The following is a 22,938-nucleotide window of genomic DNA, read 5'->3' on the forward strand; positions in this document are numbered from 1 at the left end:
ATGTTTTTTATTTGAAAAGATGAAGTCTTCCTATTGTCTCAAACTACACATCTCTTAGGTGTAGCAACAAGATTTGCCTGAGAGATGGGAGCAGCATTTTCATGACATGCATCCTAAGCTTTTGAATAGCCAGACAGATGGTACCCTGTTACCTGTGTGAGGGCAGTTTCCACCAAGAAATTCAATGCATTAGTTGTTGTGATCTCCCTGTGAATCCTACAGTAACTATTTGTCACTTGGTTTTAAAGAATTCTGTTATAATAATAGAGGAACGGGTGGAATACAGTTGTTGTTGAGTTGTTGCAAGCTCCTCGAGGGTCTGTTATTTGATGGGGAAACTCATGCTGCTGGTGGCATCAGGGCACATCCTGGTGTGGTCATGAGTTTGGTTAGGAATGGAGGAGAGGTTTTTGATGGGTCTAAGATCTGGAGACCCGGAATGCTTAAAGCCTGCCCCAAACCAAGGGTCCCCACCCTGTGAAGTTCCTGAGGAAGATATACAACTAAAGAACAATGTGAATGTGGCCAGGTGCAGTGGCTCACGCCTGTAATCCTAGCACTTTGGGAGGTCAAGGCAGGTGGATCACTTGAGGCCAGGAGTTTGAGACAAGCCTGGCCAGCACAGTGAATACTCTACTAAAAATACAAAAAAATTAGCTGATGGTGGTGGTGTGTGCTTGTAGTCCCAGCTCCTCAGGAGGCTGAGGCATGAGAATTGCTTGAACCCAGGAGGCAGAGGTTGCAGTAAGTTGAGATCGTGTCACTGTACTCCAGCCTGGGCAACAGAGCAAGACTCCATTTAAAAAAAAAAAAAAAAAGAGCTGTGAGAATGTGAAGCAGAATGTCATGTTACTTTGTTTGCCTGGCTAGTACCTGAATCAGTCCTAAGCTTTTTGGAAGGCTGGGCTGGCACTGATGGTCCATTCTCAGGGTCTGCAGGGTCAGTCTTATCTGCTGAATGTTGGTAAGCAGCCCAGTGCAGGTATGAGATGAAAAATGTTGACTAAGCTGTTCTTTTAACACACAGTTGTCCCTGCCCATTAGGGATGGTCTTACAAGCTGGTTCTTCCAGTAAAGGTCTGGAAATCTGACTCAGTCAGGTTTGGATTTCCCCCTTGAAGAGGATTGTAGAGGACAGAAATGTGGAGTCTTGAGAGCATCCACTGATGAAGGCCTGTCAACCTCTATCTACCTTTCAAGAAGCCAAAATATCATGCCATTTTTGGCCAGGATGTAACCAAGAGGCATAGGTTTGTGATTGAAGTAGCTATAAGGATATCTCCATCTCTCTTGCTTAACTATAAAATGTAGTAAAGTAAGGGAGAGTGTGATCAGACAAAGGGAGAGTTGAAACATTAAACCTCCTGGATTTCCACTTCTTTGCTTTAAAACAGAGGTACTAACACCGTGCTCATAGGATCATTGTGAGGCCTGAAGGAGATAGTAGATATTAAAGAGCCATACTCAGGCCCTGGTGCCTGGTCACTCAGGCCTGTGTGACTCATTTGTGATGGTGACAGTGCCCTGCCATAGTAGGTGACTTTCTACCACTTAGCATGTTGCACTGACTCTTGGTGCCCAGGTGGCTGGCCTGGTGGGCGATAGGGAACCTGGATGGCCATACCAGCCAGCCGTGTGAGTTTGTAGGTGGAAACTTCTAGACTTAAAGCAAATGTGCAAGGATTCCAGTGATCTTTTCCTCTATACTGTGGTGTTTGAGAACTTTTCCTTTTAGGAATAGTTTTGAAAATTGCATGTGTGGGTGCAGTTTAATTATAGTCTCATTTTTCAAGTACAACTATAGAAGAGTTTGTTTTTTTCTTTAGCCACGCATCAGTGTCTTCAAAGAGCTCATCCCAGCCTGCAATTTCCAGGGTTCTGAAGTATTTTTAAAATAAAGTTGTTAGTCTCTTTGAAATCTAGGCTCATGTGCTTCCTTTCAAACAGCAAATGATGACATGCAGGAAGAGAGCAGAGCGTCTTTTGCCCAGCTACATTCTGAGCTTTATTTTGTTTTCTTTTGTCATTTTTAAAAATCATTTCCCCTGCTGTAGACAGTGGGTTTTTCAGCTGTACTCATGTACTCCTTTTCCTAGTTTTATTCCTGCTTCTGAGACCCTTCCTGAGGAAATAATTAAAATGCAGATAAAGCTGTATGCACAAAGATGCTTATTTTATTTGTTTATAAAAGTGAAAATTTGGAAGTGACCTAAGTGTCAAATAGAGAACTGGCAAAATTGTGGTAATGCATGCCTACAGTGGAATATTAGCGCAGACATTAAAAATGATGTTTCGGAAGCAAATTTAGTAAGAGAAATGGCTATAATAATAATATACTAAGTGAAAAAATTATGTTGTAATATGGTATCCTCCATGCCAAAATGCATGAAAAAAAGAATGGAAAGAAATCCAGTAACTTGGCTGTGGGAGTGCCAGGATATTGATCTTTTTTTGATTCCGTTACCCATTTTCTGTAATGAGCATATATTCTGTTAGTATCAGAGTTTGAGAGAAAGAAAAAGAAACCTGCACCAGCAATACCTTGTGATTGCTTTTTAGATTCAGTGCTGTCACCTAGCACTAGTGTCAATGCAGTGATAAAGGAGAAGTCTATAGTCTGAATTGTACTCTTGGTAATCCTACTTTAAATATCCAGGATTGTTACAGAGTGTTTAAACAAGTGGAATAGTGCTTCTGCAAATGTATGAGCAGGAAATTATTAGGGAACACTTAAAAACATTTTTTTCTCCTCCTTTCTTGATGTTATTTCTGCTTCCAGGAAAATCAGTTGGAGTGGAAATGAACACCCAGATTGAACTGATGGAGAGGTGAGTGTGTAACATTTGTTAAGAAGACTTCCCAGGACTTTCTAGGTCTGATTTACCTGCCAGCTTTTAAAATATTTTGGCTCCTTCCCATTCTGTTTGTTTCCTGCTTCTTGTAAATAAGGTATAAACATCTATGGAACTGACAATGGCCATACAAAACCAAGAGCTCATGCCATATGTCCTGTTGCTTTCATTCATTCATTTCAGGTTACTTGTGTCATCTCTATCAGGTGATTTGAACCAGATGACATATTCATTTGTTGGCTCCCAGATACCTGCAAGATAAACTCCAGACTCCTTAGCCTGGCATTTGAGGCCCTTCTCATTCTGACCCCAATTCTCTTCTCCCCTGCCCATTCCCCTCGCTTCCCTTCCCCTGATGTACCCCATGTTTTAGTCCTATTTGGCTTTGTATTATTCTCCACACCATAGCTGTGCACTCTGCCTTCCTCCTCTTGAAGTTCGAAAATCATTCTTCAGAGTCCATTCAAATGTAAATGAACCTGGTTCTCCCCAATACCCTCCCTCTCCACCACATCCCAGCGTCAGTGATTCTTGCTGTAGCACTTGGACATAATTACAACATTTACCACATGGTATTGTAATGCTTTCTACATTTATCTTTCTATTCCCAGAATTCCTTGGAAGAGGAAAGGAGCTAGCTAGTGTTCACTAGGTATTGGTGTGTGTCAGCTGCTGTTGTAGGCATTTCACATTTACTAGTTCTCACCATATAAAGTTTGAAGTAACTATTTTAGGATGAGGAAGCTGTGGGTCAGAGTTGCATATTTGCCATTACAAGGCAGAGCTAGGATTTGAACTTGAATCTGTCACACTCCATCCAATGCATGTCCTCTTCCTGTTATTCCACATTGTCTTTTGAGGGCAAAGCCTATGTCTTGAATATCTCTACCTGCTCCAGCTCCAAGTTGCTGGCATGTAGTTGGAGATCAGAAAATATTCATGGAATACATGAATTGTATAATTTCTTAGCTTGTGTCTATGGCCAACTGAAAATGCCAAGGTCTTGCCCTCCTTTATTTAGTTGTTAAAGATTCTGAATGCTATTATTGTTACTGTGTACTTTCCTCTTCTTTAAAGATGTGGTCCTTTGGGCTTCTGGGAATAAAATAGAGACCAGTCTAGGGTGCAGACTTGTAGATTTTATTGGCATCACGAAGGGCACTTGCATCGTTAGAGCGAGTGGGCAGAGAGGTATCACAGCTCACAGGAGGAGTTTTAATCAGGGCTTTTGCAAATTTAAAAGAAATAGTCTTCTCCCACTGCAGTATTGTCAAAGATCCCTCCCAATTCAATCCTCCACTTCCATTCTTATAATAATAGATAACATCCCACTGGCATGCTTTAGAGAGGGCAAGGAAGGCTTCCCAGAGTGGGGCCATTCTTAGCTGAGATCTAAAGGGTGAGAGTTGAAGGGGCTGGGGGCTGTCAGGAGAATGTCCAAGCCTGAGGCAAAGGAGACACGGTCCCTTTGAGCATGTAGCTGGCACATAGAGGGTCAAAGCTGGAGAGGCAGGCTGGTTCTTGTTGGGCTGGTCCTCAAATGTGTTAAAAGTCCAAACACTATTCTATAGGAAGTAGGGAGTCTTCGAAGGAAGGTAAGCTGGGACTAGACATGATCACATTTGCCATTTAGGAAGACTGCTGGGGTTGCTTGCAGAAGGAGTTGGAGTGAGGGATGGAACCTCTTTAGCCTCCTCAACCAATGTGCCACTCCTTTTCATTTCTGACAGATTTGTTTTTTTCCTTCTGTTCTGCCTCTCTCAACTGTAGTTTAACACGGGCCACTTCTAAGTCAATTAAGTGGGTGCCCTTGGCCCATGCTGCACTTCTGCAAGCCAGCAGCAAGCCTGTGCATCCATCACACTGTCTGGGCAAAGTTGCATCAGGTGTTTACCTGTTAATGAATGCATTGCAGCCTTAGAGTCTTTGCTGTTGTCTGAGCTCATGAATAATGAGACTGTGGCTGTTGACAAGAAGTAATAGGAAAACGTGGGAGAAAAAAAGAGCATCAATTAAGGAGTTTATCTCTAATGGAGATTCATGTGGGCTTTTCACAGCATTTTTTTTTTTTCTCATGGCTTAGGTGGTCCTTGGGAAATACAGGTTAATAACCAGATGATTGCTAGAATAACGATATTGAAACCTGCTTTGGAACCATGAGAGTTTTGAGATTTTTAAATCCATAGGCCATCTCATGGTTTTGGGCTGGGCTCTCACATTCTCCTGGGGCCTTGGAGCCAGGCAGGTCTGGTTGAAATCTAAACTGTGCCTCTGACCAAGCCGTGAGACAGTGGGCCAGTTTATCATGAGCCCCAGTTCCCCCTCTCAAAATGAGGATAGTAATCCCTACCTCAAAGGGTTTCTGTGAGGCCCAACTAAAATCTCAAATGCTTGGTATAGAGAGGTTATTTGGTAAACAGCTGCTGTCGACCCAAGTCCTCTTGGGTCCCTCCCCTGTAAGCCATGCTGTGGGACAGGCACAATCCCCTGCTTCCCCTTGTTGGCTTCAAACTCAAGCGCACTGAGCCTTTCTTGCTTTTAGAATGTCATTGCTTAATGCTGTAGGGAAATAAAAGGTCTGACTGAAGTTGCAAACATTGGGGAGTTACTAAGAGTAAAGTAATTGTAAGTATTCGTAAGTCATAGTCCTGGCTTGGGATTTTAGCATGGGAGATGATTTATCTTTCAATCTCAATGGTTAAGGATTGAGGAAGACAACTTAACCTACCAACATCTTCTACCTGAATCTCCTGAGCCTTCAGCCTCTCATGCGCTCTCTGATTATGAAACATCTGAAAAGTCCTTCTTCTCACAAGACCAGAAGCAAGATAATGAGACAGAGAAGACTTCAGTTATGGTGAACAATTTTTCTCAAGGTAAGCTAAGCCTCATTAAGTGTTTTAAACGTGGCCTGATTAAAACAATAATTTGCCATCTTAACCTTAGTAAGGAGAATGTGGTGACATTTGAATATTTCTCTGATGAAAGGAGATCCCATTAGGGCCAATGCTGGTCATTCAGAGTATCATTTATCACTAGAGAAAGCTATGGTTGTTGAAAGTGTTGGCGATTGGGGAAAAGCCATTTTTATTTTTTAAATGACGACTTAATATGTGACTTGCCATTTCCTGCAGGCTGTGTGTCATTGAACTTGTATGTCAGTGCAGATTTGGTTAATTTCCTATTGTTTATTTCAAACTCATCCTAAGGCAGGGTCAATTCAGAGACTCTTCTGCTTTGAGTTACCCAAGAGTATCTAGCCCCCTGTTCTGATATTTTTATATAAATACAACATTTGTGATTGTAGGAATCTACTTTGTTTTCCTTTAGTGTGACCCATGGCCCATTAGGTCAGGCCTTTTGTCTTAGTCTATTTGGATTGTTGTAACAGAACGCCATAGAATGGGTGACTTATAAACAGCAGAAATTTATTTCTTACAGTTCTAAAGGCTAGGAAGCCCAAGATCAGGGTACAGCCAGCATGGTGAGGGCCTTCTTCCAGGTTGCAGACTGCCATTTTCTGGTTGTATCCTCACATGCAAGAAGGAAGGCGAGAGAGCTGGGGTCTGTTTTATGAGGGCACTGATCTCACTGTGAGGGCTCTACCCTCATGGTCCTATCATCTCCCAAAGCCCCCACTTCCTAATACCATTACATTGGACTTAGAGCTTCAACATAGGAATTTTGGAGACACAAGCATTCAGTCCATAACACCTTTGCTCTGCCTCCGACCATGGACTGAGTTAGCAGGTGAAAATTTTCACAGCGGCCCCATGCAGTGTGTAAAAGAGATAAGTGTGGTGCCTTTGTCCCGTGGTGGCCTCTGAGTCTTCTTGAGGACACTCAGGACTCAGAGGAGCCCAGTTTGAAGACAGAAGACATACCTAGAGTGTGAAGTCCACATTGTTGGCGTAACTGAGGTATCAGCTGGGGTCCTCCAGCAGCGTTATCTAGCCCTAGTTTCTTTGGATTTCTGGCTGTATCTCTCTGCAGTTTTTGTGAGTTTCTGAGTACTTGGTTTTTCTTGGTCATTTCTGGCTCTGCATTCTGCCTTTCCCAAATTTAGGTCACACCACGAATTGTTTCCCTGTCCCTAGTGCCACTTCTTCTGTATTGTATCCATTCAGTGTGTAACTCAGTGACTTTCCAGGAATCCCCAGAGACCACTCCCACGAGGATTTTGTGCAGACTTGATTGAGGAACCAGAAGGAAAGTGGTGTTTACAATGCAGCAACCCAAATTATTTAAACGGGAACTCTTGAGATCCCTATTCTTTTCACTAGGCAGTTCCCTCTGCTCCCTCTTGGCTGCCCCTCTTTTTCCACCCTTCGCCCTGTCCACCACCCCAACCTTGTTCTATTTCTAATGTAGAACCTTTTAGGCATTTCTTCTATTTCTTACTCCTCTGTGGACCCATGACCTTGGGCTTATGATGCCCTCTTAGTGGGTTACCTGAACTGGGGCAGTGCTCCCTGGAGTCATCCCAGTAAGCCCACCATCATCTTTTTTGGTGTGTCTTCAGCCTTTTGCTCTCTGCATCTAGTTTTTCTTTTGTCTTTTGTCATATTTATGATTTGGTAGAGAGATAATTTAGTATTTTTCTCACTTAACGTTCTGTCATAAGCTTTCCGACATGTTATTACATAACATCATTTTTAGTGGCTTTAGAATAGTCCATTGAGTGGCTGAATTGCAGTTTTCCTTCTGTTCCCCTGTCGCTGAACATTTAAGTCATTTCCAGATTTCACAATTGCAAACAATGCTGCCGGGGATATCTGTGAACATGAAGCTTTTCCCTTATTTGGGGGCTTTTCTTAATACAGATTCTATAAATTGGAACTGCTAGGCAAGAGATACACACTTTTTTTTTTGTGGTTGCTTATTGGATTTATGTTTTTAAAAAGTCAGCATTTGTCAAAAGGGCATTATTCTAAGAGAGAGATTTTTCTCCCATTTTGTAAAGGCTAGTATAGTGTTTCCTTCTCTTCAGTTTGGCTGCATAATTAATAAGTGGTGTCCAGTTCAACTGGGAATGTTTCCTTAAGCCCAAGTGATGATTCCGCCTCCTGGCCAAAGACTCAGTGGAAGATGGCATGTTTCGATTGCTGCTAAGCATTTATGTCCCCTTCTCACAGTCATGAGTGTGTGACTTGGATAAACCAGCAAGGAAGGTTGCAGTCAAACAGAAAAGTTCCTGACTGACTCCGACCTGATTAGCTGCTGGAGGAAGATTTGCAGGGCACCAAGGCAGGAGCAAGGAGGTACAGTGCCATGGGTGCCAGAAGTTTAAGGAGTGTGGAGGTGCAGTGCCGTGGGCGCCAGAAGTTTAAGGAGTGGGGAGGTGCAGTGCTGTGGGCGCCCGGAGTTTAAGGAGCGCGGAGGTGCAATGCCTGGGCACCTAGAGTTTAAGGAGCGCAGAGGTGCAGTGCCGTGGGCGCCAGGAGTTTAAGGAGCGCGGAGGTGCAGTGCGGTGGGCGCCAGCAGTTTAAGGAGTGGGGAGGTGCAGTGCCGTGGGCGCCAGCAGTTTAAGGAGTGGGGAGGTGCAGTGCTGTGGGTGCCAGGAGTTTAAGGAGCGTGGAGATGCAGTGCCGTGGGTGCCAGTAGCTTTTTGCAGACGAGTCCTTCTGTGCTGTGCTGCAGCGAGAGCTACGACATTCCACCAAATTACTTGCCACATTTCTGGCATTAGCAGGAGATAGCTGAAGGTCTGGGAATTAAGTCATCTCATAAACATTCAAATTCATGGTAAAATTACTATTTAATTAGGAAAAGATCTGTAACACTGTGCTACTTTTAAATGAAAGTCATTTTGGAGGAATTAAAACTGGGTCATAACATTAGTGTAATGTTTTAAAACAAACATTACTAAGATATACTGAGTATACCCTAATTGATAAATTAAAGACATTAGTTTTGCCTTTGGATACTTAATGTGATGATGCTTTAAACACTGACTCTAGAAACCTACCCCTGGATTGGAATTGTGCTTTCTTCTTTCTTTGTTAAAGTGAGATGTGGCAGAGGCTGAACAAATACATGCTCATTTTGGAAAATTTAAAATGTTATGTATTATTAAGTATTATGTTAAAATGTAATATAGAATTTTTGAAAAATCTAAAATCTGCCACCTAAAGGCAACTGCTATTAATATTTAGATATATTTCCTTCTTTCACATATTTGTGTCTTTCCTTGTCTGTACAAATTTTTAAGTGGGGTTCTGTGATATTGTGAAGTATATATTTAGTCTTCCTTGCAGTATCCTTCATAATGAACCAGTAAACATAAGCAAATGTTTCCCTGAGTTTTTGAGCTGGTCTAGCAAATTAATCCAACCCCAGGAGGCGGGTGAGGGAACCGAATTTTTAGTCAGTTGGTCAGAGGCACAGGTGAAACAACTGGGGGCTTGCGATTGGCATCAGAAGTTGTTGGAGGGGGCAGTCTTGGGACTGAGCCTCAACCTGTGGATCTAACGCTATCTTCAGGTCCAACTGAATTAGAGGACGCCCTGCCGGTGTCTGCTGCAGAACTGTTTGCTTAGTCTGTGGGGGAAAAAACCCTCACATGTGGTCACAGAAGTCTTTTGTGTTGATTGTTGAGTGAGTGTATGGGAGAAACTGAATTTTTTTTTCCTATAAGTTGTGATTATGTTATCAATCTTGGATCTAAGACTTAGTATATTTTTTATGATATATAGTCTTCATAACATAATTTTAATAGCTATGTAATACTGCATCATCATGAATGTACTACAGTTACATTTGGAGTTACTTCAGTTCTTATGGTTACATCCAGTGCTAAGGTGAACCTTTTCCTCCATTCTGGCAAATGCTTGTCAGCATCTCTGGTGGTCTCTTTAAATAGAGTCCTAAGAGTTGAATTATTTGGTAAAAGACATTGGAAAATAACTTTTCTAAGGCTAAGTATAGAAGTAGCCCCAAAAGGTCATACACATTTATACTCATGCTAATAAGATGTTCTGTTGAGATCACTTTTCTTATTACCATTCTCACTAGCATTGTTTTGCTTTATTTAAGTCTTAAATTAGTAAATGATAAATGGATAACATATTCCTTTCAAAAAATTAGTCTCGAAAATATCTGGATTCATTATGAAGGTAGTTTAATCAACTCTCAGGCAATTCAAGCAGACTTGAAAGTGATCTGTTAGTTTCACCATAAGGAAGATTTTAAATTAATATTTGATATTTGGAAGAATAAAAGGCTACATTAGAGTTAGCATTAAAATTGTATGGAATATAATTTTTTCTATGTGATGTAAAATATCTTCCTCATGGAGGGCTGCAGAGAATCATTACAGAAGTGTGTCTGTGGGCTGTGGGAAATAGCTCACCCTCCCCGTGCCTAGGAAAGAATTGCCAGTTGCTAACCATCTTAACACATCCAATACTGTTTGGAATTTCAGGATCCCTGCATAATCCATAAATTATTCAATTTGTTGGGGGTTCAGACTTTAAATTAAAAATGGCTTCCTTCCTGTAGACTTACTAATGGAACACATACAGGAAATTCGAACTTTGAGAAAGCGTTTAGAAGAATCTATTAAAACAAATGAGAAGCTACGGAAACAGTTGGAACGGCAAGGATCTGAATTTGATCAAGGTAAGGAAAGACCTTCCTGGAGGACTGTACATGTCTGTGAGTGCTTCACTGTGACGCATTTGCCTGAGTAAGCATCTGTGTACAAAGCAGGTGCTTGATAAATGTTCATTTTTCCATCTTGGAGAAGTCTGCCAGCCTCTGGCATCCTGAATTGTGACTGGCATCTCATTTAACTTTGGAAGCTGGAGAGAAATAGATAGGAATTTTAAGATAAAACAAAGCAATATATTGTCTTTTCATCTATAATGGATTATAAAAATATCAGCATTTTAGCAATCTGGTAAATTTCACATGCCAGTCTAAAGATCACACATATTCCTGCATAAACACAGTTAGCTCCGAATAGAGTGATCGTCCATGAAGAACTTAAAAACATTACCGCCTGCCCCGCCGGCATAGGTAAGACATTCATGTGCTTCAAAAAATTTAAACCTCCATTCTTTACCCATTAACCCTGTTTTCCCTTCCTTCTTCTCCACTTTTTTCTTTTCTTCTGTATCCTTAACAGTGTTTTTTAAAATGCAAATACCAGCATATATTCTTACTCTTCTCTTCATCCCGGAGGTAACGTACTCTATATCCATGATTCTGTCCATTTGTCACGGAGCAGTAAATCTTGGACATCTTTCCTTATTGCTCTAGAGAGAGTTCCTCATTCCGTAAAGCATGTATCTTGAAAGCAGCTTGGCGCACTCAGAAAAGCCCGAGTTTGTCTGGTTGAACTGGCCAGAGTGTGGACCCTGCTGTCCCATTTATTAACTTTGTGACGTTGAGCAATATACTCATTTCTCCCAGTCTTAATTGTTTCATAGAACAGGGTCATTGCGAGATTAAATGAGGCAATGTTATGAGTAGGGCCTTGCTCAGTGCCTCACTCAGTAAATGGTTGCCTTTATCATCATTATCAATTTTATTTTACTATTTTATTCTGTATAACATTGCAAAGCTCTGCAATGGGCAGGGACTCCAATGTCATTCCCATTTTTAGAGATGGTAGAATTGAGTTCTGGAAAGATAGTGCTCCATGGCAGCAGCACCCGAGTCCTTGGACCCTTGTCCAGGTCTCATTCTTCTCTAGCCATCATAGCTACCAGCCGGGAGGGACATCTTTCCCAAGTACTGTGCATGCTGCAGCTTGCAAGGGAAACTGAATGGCTCCATCTCGCCCTCTCCCTCCCTCCTCCTTCCCTCCTCCCTCCCTCCTCCCTCCCTCCTCTCGCTCACTGCGCCCATTTCTTGCATATACCCCCCTCACCCTCAGGGAAATTGATTGATCTGAGTTATTAGTTGTATCAAACACAGGAAAGAAATACACGCCTGGGCCCTTCACATTCACTCTTGGTAATGCCTGAATTAGATTCATTCTGTTTTACATTTTCCCTGGCAAATCCAATTATAGAATTATTTGGGGGCTCAAATGGCCACCAGCTACAATGGAGCAGACAATTGCTCTGGAGAGTAATTCACTCTGACGGGAAGGTTTACAAAAGCATTCATAAAGTATTTACATTGGTGGAAAGACGTGCTGTTCTCACCATGTTGTCACAATGTCTGAAAAGACAAAGGAATAAAAGTGGCTCCGCCTCCCCCTGCTGTGAAATGTTTACCTTGGGGAGCAGGCCTGAGAAAGGTATGGCTTCTTACAATATCGAGGTGGAATATTGTTAAAAACCGGCCTCTCATGTGTTAGAGCTTCCAGCTTGTCACTACTTGTACAGGCTGATAGTGATGACCCTCAGAGGAAAGAATGGCCTCCTAGCATTGGAAGTGGATCTCACTAGCTTAGGTTTAGGTCGGTCAGGAACTGTTCTTTGGCCTATTTCTTTGCCAAGAAATACTGCCTCCAAAGCTACCACCTTAGCTTTGGTTGTGGTAGACTTCTGTAGATTTTTTCCTGCTGTTCACATTACTTTTTGGTGCTATTTTGGGTCTAGTCTATCATTAATTGTTTTAGTAATACAAATGGTAATAGCAGTAACTTTTTATTGAGTTAATGGAGACTTAGGGAAGTGATGCGATTTGCCTGAGGTCATGCAGCTATTAAGCCAGAGCCATGGTTCAAACCCAGGTGTCTCTGAAAAGATACCAGAGTTCGCAGGGGAGAGTGGAGGAAGATGGTGGGGAGAGACATAGTGAGTAAAACAATTAGATAACCTTGCGGTAAGTGAATCATTAACATGAGAAAAAGGTAGTGCTGTAGAGTGGAAGGACTGTCAGCTCCTTGGAGAACTGATGCCGTACCTTCCCTACAAGGAGTTTGAATAGGATAGGTATTCAGTTGTGTGCCAGGATGCTTTCAGCTGCAGACAACAGAATGGGAGTAGCAACTGATGGTAACAACAGGGATTTGTGTTTTCTCATGTAACAAGAAACCCAGAGGCAGGGAGTTCCAAGGCAGGTTTATGGCTCAGTGACAGCAGAGTTTGGATTAGTATCTGTGATGACTGCAGTAGTTACAAGCATTCCAGTCTCTCAGACAGCGTCCAGAGCATGGGAAAGAAGAAGGTGGGGCTTTTTCCTGTCCTCTTTTCATCCTGGCGGAAAATCTTTCCCAGAAGCTCCCAGCAGACTTCCTGTCAGGCCCAATTGGCCAGAGGTGGCACGTGACCATGTCCTCACTGCAGGGTGGCTAGGAAAGCAGGAATCTGGCATTTTGGCTCTGTGGTGTAGTAAGTGGACTCAGTGAGTGTGGAGGACAGGGAGGGAAGCATCTGTCTGCCACATAGAGAAGGCACCTTGCATACAGTAGGCACTTTCCTGAGGGTGGCCGTGAATGTGAATGTTATCTGTGAAATAGAGGTATCTAGACTGAGAAGTTGGCCCTTGTGTTTTGTTGTGTGATTGTCTTTTGCCATGATGGGCCATCAGATGTTTTTGAGTAGAGAGTAACTTAAATGGAATTTGTTTAGGATAATAACCCCATTGGCAGAACAGCCGGGAGGCAAGGTTAGAGAGCAAAGTGATAAGGCCTGAACTTTAGGACGGAAAAGAGTAGGCCAGTGTTGGAAGCATTTTGGAGGAAGCAGCAGCAGTCATGATTGCTTGACTGGGCAGTGGAAGAGAAAGGGGTTTAGAATGGCTCCCAGCTTTCTAGCTTAGGTTAGGGATTGTGGCGATACCATCTCCTGAGGCAGGAAACAGGCGAGAGAGAGCAGGTTTGGAAGGATAAGGAGTTCAGCTTTGGCTCTGTGGACTGAGTGACAGAGCTGCCTCAGTGGTGAGGCACGGCAGGCAGCTGGATATGAATTTTGACCTCGGGAAAGACATCTGTGAAGGTGAAGACTCTCACTCACTCATCCCACTCCTGGCCCAGGTCTTCTGCTTTGTTCTCCCTTAGGTAAGATGTGGGGGAGCCCTTCCTGCCCCCTGTTTCAAGCTTACTCTCATTTCTCTTTGGCTTCTGGTAATTCCTAACATAGTTAACAGGAGGGATTTTCATTGTATGTTGTGTTAACTCTTTGTTTAAAACTGCTTTCTAGAAAGTTCTGTCTATACTGATCTGGAGACTGTTTATAAATCAGTCTTTATGTGTGTTTTTATAGGTTCTACAAACATTTTTGCTTCTGGTTCAGAGCTTCATAGTTCTCTAACATCAGAAATTCATTTCTTGAGGAAGCAGAACCAGGCCCTCAATGCAATGCTCATTAAAGGATCCAGAGGTAAGAGTTAAAGGAGTCACTGGAAGTCTGGAACGCCAAAGCCTTCTGTGTCATGGAAAGAATGCAGGCATTGGAGTCTGACCAACCTAAGTATGAATCCTGTGGCTCTGTGATGGCTTTACACCATTTAATTGTCACAGCAGCCCTGTGAGGTGTTTCTGTTTTATAGCTGAGAATACTGGAATCAGAGAGGTTCAGGAATACCTCATAGGGCTGTTGTGACAATTGAACGGTGTAAAGCTCTCAGCACAGTGTCTCTAATAGGGGCTCAGTAAATGTTACTTTATTTGCTTGTCACTCATCTCCCCTGTAGCCACGTGTCTCTCATCCTAGTTCACAGTGGAAGAAAGAAGGGCTGGAAATATAATACTGCCAAAATCTCAATTAGTGATTTCCTACTATCAGCAAAGTTTATCCTGTACTTCTTATAAAGATCCCTTGTCTTAATTCCTTCTATTTGGAGCTTGGCTCCCAAAGAGCTTTCACTTACATTATCTTTCACTACTGAAAACAGTTCTGGGATGAGGTATCATTAGCCCTATTTGACAGGTGAGAAACTGAGGCCTAGGGAATTGCCCAGCCTGTGGTCACAGAGCTAGAAGGTGGTAGAGCTAGAACTTGGGCCAGCTTATCCCACTTTTCCTAAAAGGATATTGATGCTCCTTTTGGCTTAAGAGATGAAATTGGGGCCTCTGTCAGTCATTCATTCACTCAGCAAACATTTCCTATCTCCTGTGTTACTTCAGGGCCGTGTAGACTGTGATACAGAAATGGATGAGATTTCATCCCTTCCCTCAGGGAGCTCATAGTCTGATGGGAGAGACAGCCAAGCAATCTTGGCAGACCAGTGTGAACCTCAGCCACGATAAAGTTAGGCTCTGGGAACTGCAGGACCCTGGAGAAGGCATCCTGACTCAGGAAAAGCTTGACTTCAAGAACGGAGGATGAGGAGGGCTTAGCGAAGGTGCTGAAGATTGAGAGGAGCCAGGGCCTTTTAAATAGAAAGAAGAGAGCAGACAAAGTCCCAGGGGTTAGCAATGAGGAGAGTCTAGGCCGTTCAGGAAGGGTAGGCAGCATGATGTGTTTGGTGCTTGAGGGAGGAGGTGAATGCTTGCTTAGAAATTATCTTGTTGTGGTTAAGAATGGAATCAGACTGAGTCCGAATTCTGGTTCTGCCACCTCCTGGCTGTGTGACCTTAGGGAAGTCTCTTATCTGGAAAACGGAGAATAATAGTGCCTGCCTTGGAAGTCGGCCCTGGAGATTAAATAGGGCGATGCATGAGAAGGCCCTAATGTCACACCTGCACAGGTAGTGCTGGTGCAGGTCAACTGTTACCACCACCAGCACTGCTGGCAACTCGTCCTTATGGAGCTTCCAGCCCCCAGAGTGCTCCTGACTCCCTGTGATAAACCCTTTATAGATGGCATCTCAGTGAATCCACACAATAACACATGTAAGGAAACAGGCGTGGAGAAGTGAAGAGCCTCACTCAAGGTTATGAAGTCAGTAAATGGAGAAGCTGCTCTTGAATGTGGCCTCTCTGTCCCCAGCCCCCTGCTTTTGACCGCAGTGTCTCTTGTGCCTCTGGGTGTATTTTATTCCTCAGGAGAGGTGCTGTCCTCAGCCTGAGGAGTGAATGGGCCTCAAGGTGCCATCTGCACAGCCCTGCCGGCCTCCTGGTGCTAGGCTGGTAGAAGGCCTGCAGCCAGGCCAGCACCCATTCCCAGAGTTCTGGGCCCTGTGTTTTCCTCTGTACTTCCTACCCACTGTTTGCTCTGTGAAGGCAAAGTAACTAGGTTTGCATGGCCTGTTCTTTAATAGAAAATTAAACAGGCCCATTTTATCCCAGTGACGTTTAATCTGCAGCCTTAATGTTGACAAATTTATCTGCCCAAAGTGTGTAAGATAATTGGAATGCCAAAATCATAAATGCCAGATCGAATCTCATTCTTTTTTGTATTCTTGAAGTGCTGTATTTATATAATAAGGTTGGAAAAAACAAATGGTGGCCCTTCTCAGTGGCACCTTTTTATGTTTGCAGATAAACAGAAGGAGAATGACAAATTACGAGAGTCCCTCTCCAGGAAGACCGTGAGCCTGGAGCACCTTCAGCGGGAGTATGCCAGCGTGAAGGAAGAAAATGAAAGGCTGCAGAAAGAAGGCAGCGAGAAGGAGAGACACAACCAGCAGCTGATCCAGGAGGTCCGCTGCAGCGGCCAGGAGCTGAGCAGGTAGTGGCTGTGCTTCCCTGGTGGCCTGCTGGCCGTACCACGCATGCAGGCACTGGGCTGCAGTCGTGGAATCAGCACGCAGGCCTCTGCCTTAGTGCACAGTGGCAGGCAGTAGGCACAAACACATTGTACGTCTGGTGCGCCTACAACATATGGAGAAAGATCCTGTAAGGAGGAGAGGGCTTGGCAGTGGGTTGCTGTTTTTTGTCAAGGGTGAGTCAGGGAAGGCCTTTGTGAAAAGATGCCATTTGCTCAGAGAGCTGAATGCAGTGAGGAGGTGAGTGCTGCAGCTACCTGGGAAAGATCATTTTAGGCAGAATGGGCGCAGGCCCTGAGGCAAAGTGGCTTAGGCCTGTGCCGGACACAGCAGGGCAGTGTATCTGGAGAGGGGGCTGGCAGGATGCCAAATCACATCGGGCTGCAGAGTCAGTGTGAGGACTTTGGGTTTTCCTCTGAGTGGCATGGGAAGCCACTGGGAGATTCTGAGCAGAGGAGTGGAATTAGGATTAGAGAGCACATGGAATTCTTAACCATGCTTGTCACTTCTTGGTCCACACTCTCGTGACTGAGGGTGGAATTGGCCTGCTCTGTGGGGTTTGAATAAGTTACCCTGAGGTAGAATTAACCTGTCCTTCTCATGCCTGTGGGGCCTTCTCAGGGTGCAGGAGGAGGTGAAGTTGAGGCAGCAGCTGCTCTCACAGAATGACAAGCTATTGCAGTCTCTCCGAGTGGAGCTGAAGGCGTATGAGAAGCTGGATGAAGAGCACAGGAGACTGAGAGGTACTGAGGCCCTTCTCACCTTGAGGCTACTGTGCTTTGGGCTGTAAGACCACCCGACAGCTGGCTGTAGGCACAGGAGGGCAGAGCTCAGCCCTCTCCACTCTGGCCTCGTGGGTAGAGTGGATGGATGTTGAAGCTAGCGCTTTGACCCACTCTTCTTCTGAAGGAACAGCAGGAAACATAGAAGGACTGAGGCTCAGCACCCAGGCCAGCCGAGGTCCGGGTTCCCACTCACTTGTTCCCAGCTATGTGACCCTCAGTAGGCCACTTCACCCTTTGAGCCCATACCTATCTCTGTAAAACATGTCTCTCAGCACCTGTTGTGTGGAGAATTGTGTTGAAAATTGAATGAGACCATTTATTAAAAGCATCCTAGCAAGATACCTGACACGTCGTAGGCACCCAGGAAATGACTTTTATTATAATCGTCCTGCTAGTGTATGTTACTTTTTGCCCATTCATTCAGCAAACATTTATGGACACCTCTCACGTGCTGGGCATTGCTCTGGGGATGGTTGTTGGCCTCGTTGCTCTCTATCCCAGGAGAGATACCAGCTCAGAGTGCTTCACCTATAACGTCTAATGTTTCAGAATCAATTTTGAGGTGTGGTGAGGTGTTTTTTTTTTTTTTTTTAAATTTTACTAATTTTCCAGATGGTTTCTCTCTATTGAAAGTTTATCTAGAAAGGGGTCATCTCACAGCTTTTATTTTCTCCTCAACTTGCTTTTTTTATTCTTGCTGTTGTGTCTTTTTAATATAGTGTGGCTCTTAAAATCATCCCCTTTCATTCTATAATTCTAGCCCAAATAGATTTTATTACTACTGGACATAATTTCGGGGTTTGGTGTGCAATTTGCTAGGCTTTTATGGCCAGAAGCGAAAATTAATTTCCAGCTCTTATTTAGCCTGTGGAATAGCAGCAATTAAGTCTGCCAATATTTTTGTTTCTAAAGTCAAGTTGTTATTTTAAACTGTACCTAGTTCTTAGGAAGGGGGAGGGCGATGGTGGTGGTGGGTGTAAAATGCGATTGAGTTCCTTCGATGGCTCACCCTTTGGTTGTGGAAGATGTCAGGGCTTCTCTTTGCACATGTCCTCAGAGGCGTCGGGAGAAGGCTGGAAGGGGCAGGATCCTTTCAGGGACCTGCACAGCCTCCTGATGGAGATCCAGGCTCTGCGCTTGCAACTAGAAAGGAGCATCGAAACCAGCAGCACTCTGCAAGGCAGGCTCGAGGAACAGCTGGCAAGGGGGGCAGAGAAGGCACAGGAAGGAGCCCTCACTCTGGCTGTCCAAGCCGTGTCCATCCCTGAGGTGCCCCTTCAGCTTGACAAACACGGTACTTCCCCTGCCCCTCCCCACTTGCTGAGAATGCAGCTCTGAGCATCTGTGTGTGACATGTGAACTTCTGAATGTTGCCTTTGCCCCACAGAGGTGTCTTTCCATTGATAGCTGACACGCTGTACCCTAGGAGCCAGGGGACCTGACTGCTAATTAATTAGCGGTCACCTTGGGCAAAGTGGCGTAATCTCCATCTGAGGCATCTTGATTCTCAGGGAAGTGGAATTTGGACTTCCAGACACCCTCAGTGCCTCTGGCCTTGCTCCCTCCTATCCATTTAGTCCTGCCTGCATCACTTTGATGCTGAAATTTCTTTTAGTTTCTCTTACTGCCTTTAGAAGGGAACCTAAACATCTTAATCTGGCTTTCAGTGTCTTTCAGGATCTGAAAATCATCCTGATAGGTTTAAAAAGTGGATCTGTTTTGCATTTGTGTGCAGGTTAATTGCCTAGCCCTGGAGAGGCTGTGGGGGGTACCAGAAAGAGGACCAGACACCTCTGCCACCCGCCCACCCAGGGCGTGGAGCAAACCAGTAAATGGTTAGACTCCAAGCAATCAGGCAGCCTGTCCTCTTTGCTCTAGAGATGAAAAGCAAAGGCCCAGAGAGCGGATGGGGCTTGCCCAAAGTGGCACAGCAAGTAGGCAGCAGAGCTGGAGCTAGAAACCATTTCCAGCTTCGAGTCCAAGGCTGTTCCTAAACCCCACTGGACTCTGGAGCCTTGGGTATCCTGGGATTATCATCCTGACACCCATAGGGTAAATGTGTGTATCCAGTGGGATGAGGAATGCCAGCCTGCTTTAAAAGCAAGTATTGTACTAAAGTTTGGACTGACTTTTACTTGGATACCTCTAGTTAAAAAAATAAAAAAAATCTCTTAAGGAGCACCTGGTCAGTCCGCCTTAGAACTCGTAGTGATTAGTTCATTGATTTCTCATTGACAAGGATCTTAAAATTTAATCAAAAAGAGGATGTAATATGAAAAAAGTGAACAGAGAAAAAAAGTTCATGATTCTACACATTGATCATTTTTTTAAAATTTGCATATTTTTTCATTTATTAAATATGAGCATGAATTTATATTTTTCAAATTGGATTTTGTGTCATTCTGTGTCCTTTCTTTGTTTTTGCCCAATATTACATCATACATGTTCCCTGTGCTTTCACCTGGGCTTCCTAATGATTGTTTGCAGGCTATTCTCAGTCACCAATCCATGACCCCGTTGATTTATTAAAGTGGTCTCTGATTTGGAGCCATAATAGACATCAATGTTAATATGCTTTTTGCTGTTAAATAATATTCTTAGGAGAAAACCCTACAAGGGGAACCTCATAAGTTTGGAAAGGTGCCATATTGCCACCTTCTAAATAGTCTGTACATCAGCAGTGTACAAAGGTAGTGGTTTTTGTGTGACCTCAGCATTGGGCATTACTATTTTCAACACGGGTCTGCACCTGGCCCTTTTTAAGGCTTTGAGGAGATGGGATTCAGGAACTTCTGGGGTAGGCTAGAGGAGATTGAAGCAGGGAGAACAATTCTGTGCTTGGGGTACCCAGGAAGGAGAGTTGGGTAGCTGAAGTGAGGAGGCCATCAAACAGCCTTTACCTGCTTTTGAAATTTGCCGAAAGCAGCCCTCATCATGCCTGGCAAGAGGCATCCAGGAGAGCATTCAGAATTCACAGTGCTGCCTCAGCAGAAAAGTTTTCTAATTTCCTTGAGTCAAGATCAGAATTATAGGCAGCAGCATTTCTTCCTTTGCAAAAGACTTCTCAGGTCTGTATTTAAGTGCATCTGTTTTAAAAATTCTGTTCTAAAGGCTGATGTCTTTCACTGAGAGTGATTCCTCTCGGGGCCAGCTCTATGGAGCTGACCTCCTGGCTCCTTGGCCTTAGGAATTGTAGCACACCCCTGGGAAATGCTGGAGTGCAGTCAGCCCACCGCCCAGTGGTGCAGGAGCTCGGAAGGGGGATCCTAAGCCCTAGGCTTCCTTGCTCTGTGCCACTGACATGCTGGGTTATGCTGGACAGATCACTTTCTATCTCTGCCCCTTGGTCTCCCCTTCCATGAAATCTGAATTACAGTGTGTTTTGCCCACTGAGCTATTGAGTCCAATAGCTTTTCATATGTGAAAGTGCTTTCCAAATTATAACGTGCTGCACAGGTCATCTGTACAGCATCTATTGGTTTTGCCTCCTTACAGTGTTGCAAATACATCACCCCCCAGATCCTATTGTGGGTTACTCTCATCTCTAGCTTAGGTTAGTGTGGCAGCCTCCAGACTTACTCTTTCAGTACAAAATACAGACCTCAGCTTGACATTGCCTTGCCCAAAGCCCTTGAGTGGGCCCCTCAGTCCTCTTGGTTCTGGCCTTGCATTCTACTTTGTCCTTCCCTGCACCCTGGGCCTTGGGTCTATGAACTGCTTATTTCTCCCTGAGCGATGATTCCACTCTTTGTCCCACTGTCTGCCTCTCACCTGCCCATTGTGCGGCCTGGCATTTCTTTCCCTCCTTCTTACCATAGGTCAGTCACAATCAGTCTTAAAACATAAGGTTTTAAAACGGGTATTAGCCTTTGGGAAGCCAAGTTGGGGGTAGTGCCCCTCACCTGAGCCCCAACAGCCTGTGTTTCCCTCCCTTGTCCTTAATCACACTAAAATAAAATTGCTTATTTACTTTTCTGCTGAGAGTTTTTCTAGGGAATGGACTGGGCCTGGTCACTCTGTCTCCCTGGTGTCCCACAAAGGTGGGCCTGGCAGGACAGAGGCCCAGTGAAGATTTGAAGGAATGCTGTGTGTGTATGGATAAGTGAATGTGAGGGGCTTGACTGTATTCTCTGTCAGTTCTCTCTTGAATGCTGACAACAGTGAAACTAACAGTTCTCGTGTTTTGCATTTTGTAGATGGTGACAAATATCCCATGGAAAGTGATAATTCATTTGATCTGTTTGATTCCTCCCAGGCAGTGACACCAAAATCAGGTACAAAGCTGAAGTCTGGGTAACTGTGGGAGCATTGGATGTGACAGTAAGACTTTTTAACTTGCAGAAAAGGGGGTCCCTGGTCCCAACTCAGGAGGGTATTTGGCAAGGATTTGGGATTTCAAGTTCTCAGCATCCCCAGCTGGTGATCTCCTCCTTCAAGCCGGTTAATCCACTCCTAGGTGTTACCAAGCTTAGAACATCATTGGGTCCCTGTTGCCTTAGATTAAAATTGTGACCACCTTTGTGAGGCTTTCAAGGCCCTCCAGGATCCAGCTCCAGTGGGTCCGTCCAGCCTTATCCCTTAACCTGGTGTAGCCACACAGGGGTCACCATCCTGCAGACAGGCCCACACTTTCCTCTCACTGTGACTTTTAGACCCCCTTTGTCCCACTCTTTGCGGGTAAAAGTCCTGTTTCCTCAAGACTCATCATGAATGCACATTTCTCTGTGACATGCCTTTGCTGCTGTCCTTGGTCAGAATGACTCATCATTCGTGTAATTCTTGCTACTTGCTCAATCCAGTTCAAATGCTGCTCCTTCTCAGAAGCCTTCCCTGTTCTCTCCCTCCCTGCACAGATAATTGTTTTTCCTGGCTCTGGCCCTTCATCACTCTGCTGTTGCACCTTCTGCAGTGTCTGTGTTCTGCTCAGACTGTGGGCTACTGGAATGCAGGCACCAGCTTGAGTCATCCTTGTGAATCTGGGGTCTTCTGCCGAGTGGGTGGTTGATAAGTGTTGGTTGAGTTGACTTGAGCCTCTCCTGCAAGATGACTCGTAAGCCCAGTGTGGGGTAATATACAGAGGTCCAGGAGCGTGCCTCTTTTCCCCTCTGGGCTTGTGTTGGGTGGCATTTGGGCACGAGGGCCTCTTCTAGCCCTCCTAGCTAGCTTCAACATCATAAGCGTCTTGAACGCAGAGTGTTACCTGAAACAGATTTTACATCCTACTTCTCATTTTACAGTTTCAGAGACTCCTCCACTCTCTGGGAATGACACGGACTCCCTCTCCTGCGACAGTGGCAGTTCGGCAACTAGCACTCCGTGCGTGTCCCGCCTGGTCACTGGCCACCACCTGTGGGCCAGCAAGAATGGCCGCCATGTCCTGGGCCTGATTGAGGACTATGAGGCTCTGCTCAAACAGATCAGCCAGGGACAGAGGCTCCTTGCTGAAATGGACGTTCAAACCCAAGAGGCTCCCAGCTCCACAAGTCAAGAGCTGGGAACAAAGGTAACCTGACCACAGAGCTGGGGGGCACAAGCTGCTCCCTGGGAGTGTCGGTGGAAGGGGTAGGGGAGTCAAATGGCGCAGTTGTCCTCATTAGGACCCTGAGAAGAGGGACCAGGAAGTGTGGCCTCAGAGAGCTCAGAGGTCAGGTCCAGTGTGGGGGACTATTGGTGGTGGCTGTGTTTGGTGGGGTTCGTGCCTTGTGTTCCTGCAACTGCTTCATGGGCTCTGCTGTCTTGTTCCCATGACGGCC

At 44.6% G+C, this 22,938-nt stretch overlaps 1 protein-coding gene across 16 annotated transcripts in view; it reads left to right on the forward strand.

Moving 5' to 3' along the window:
* Window positions 1-22,938, forward strand: part of CDK5RAP2 (CDK5 regulatory subunit associated protein 2) — a 189,363-nt gene that overhangs the window by 153,072 nt on the left and 13,353 nt on the right. For 6 of the 16 annotated variants that reach the window (XM_016960344.4, XM_016960341.4, XM_016960347.4 and 3 more), the window contains 9 exon segments: window positions 2,780-2,828; window positions 5,556-5,728; window positions 10,353-10,472; window positions 14,015-14,131; window positions 16,174-16,363; window positions 17,022-17,143; window positions 18,243-18,479; window positions 21,382-21,459; window positions 22,423-22,688. In XM_016960344.4, coding sequence (XP_016815833.3) covers window positions 2,780-2,828; window positions 5,556-5,728; window positions 10,353-10,472; window positions 14,015-14,131; window positions 16,174-16,363; window positions 17,022-17,143; window positions 18,243-18,479; window positions 21,382-21,459; window positions 22,423-22,688 — 1,352 coding nt within the window. 16 annotated transcript variants of the gene reach the window in all.

The sequence above is a fragment of the Pan troglodytes genome, chromosome 11, assembly GCF_028858775.2.
Source record: "Pan troglodytes isolate AG18354 chromosome 11, NHGRI_mPanTro3-v2.0_pri, whole genome shotgun sequence".
Taxonomy (NCBI): Eukaryota; Metazoa; Chordata; class Mammalia; order Primates; family Hominidae; genus Pan; species Pan troglodytes.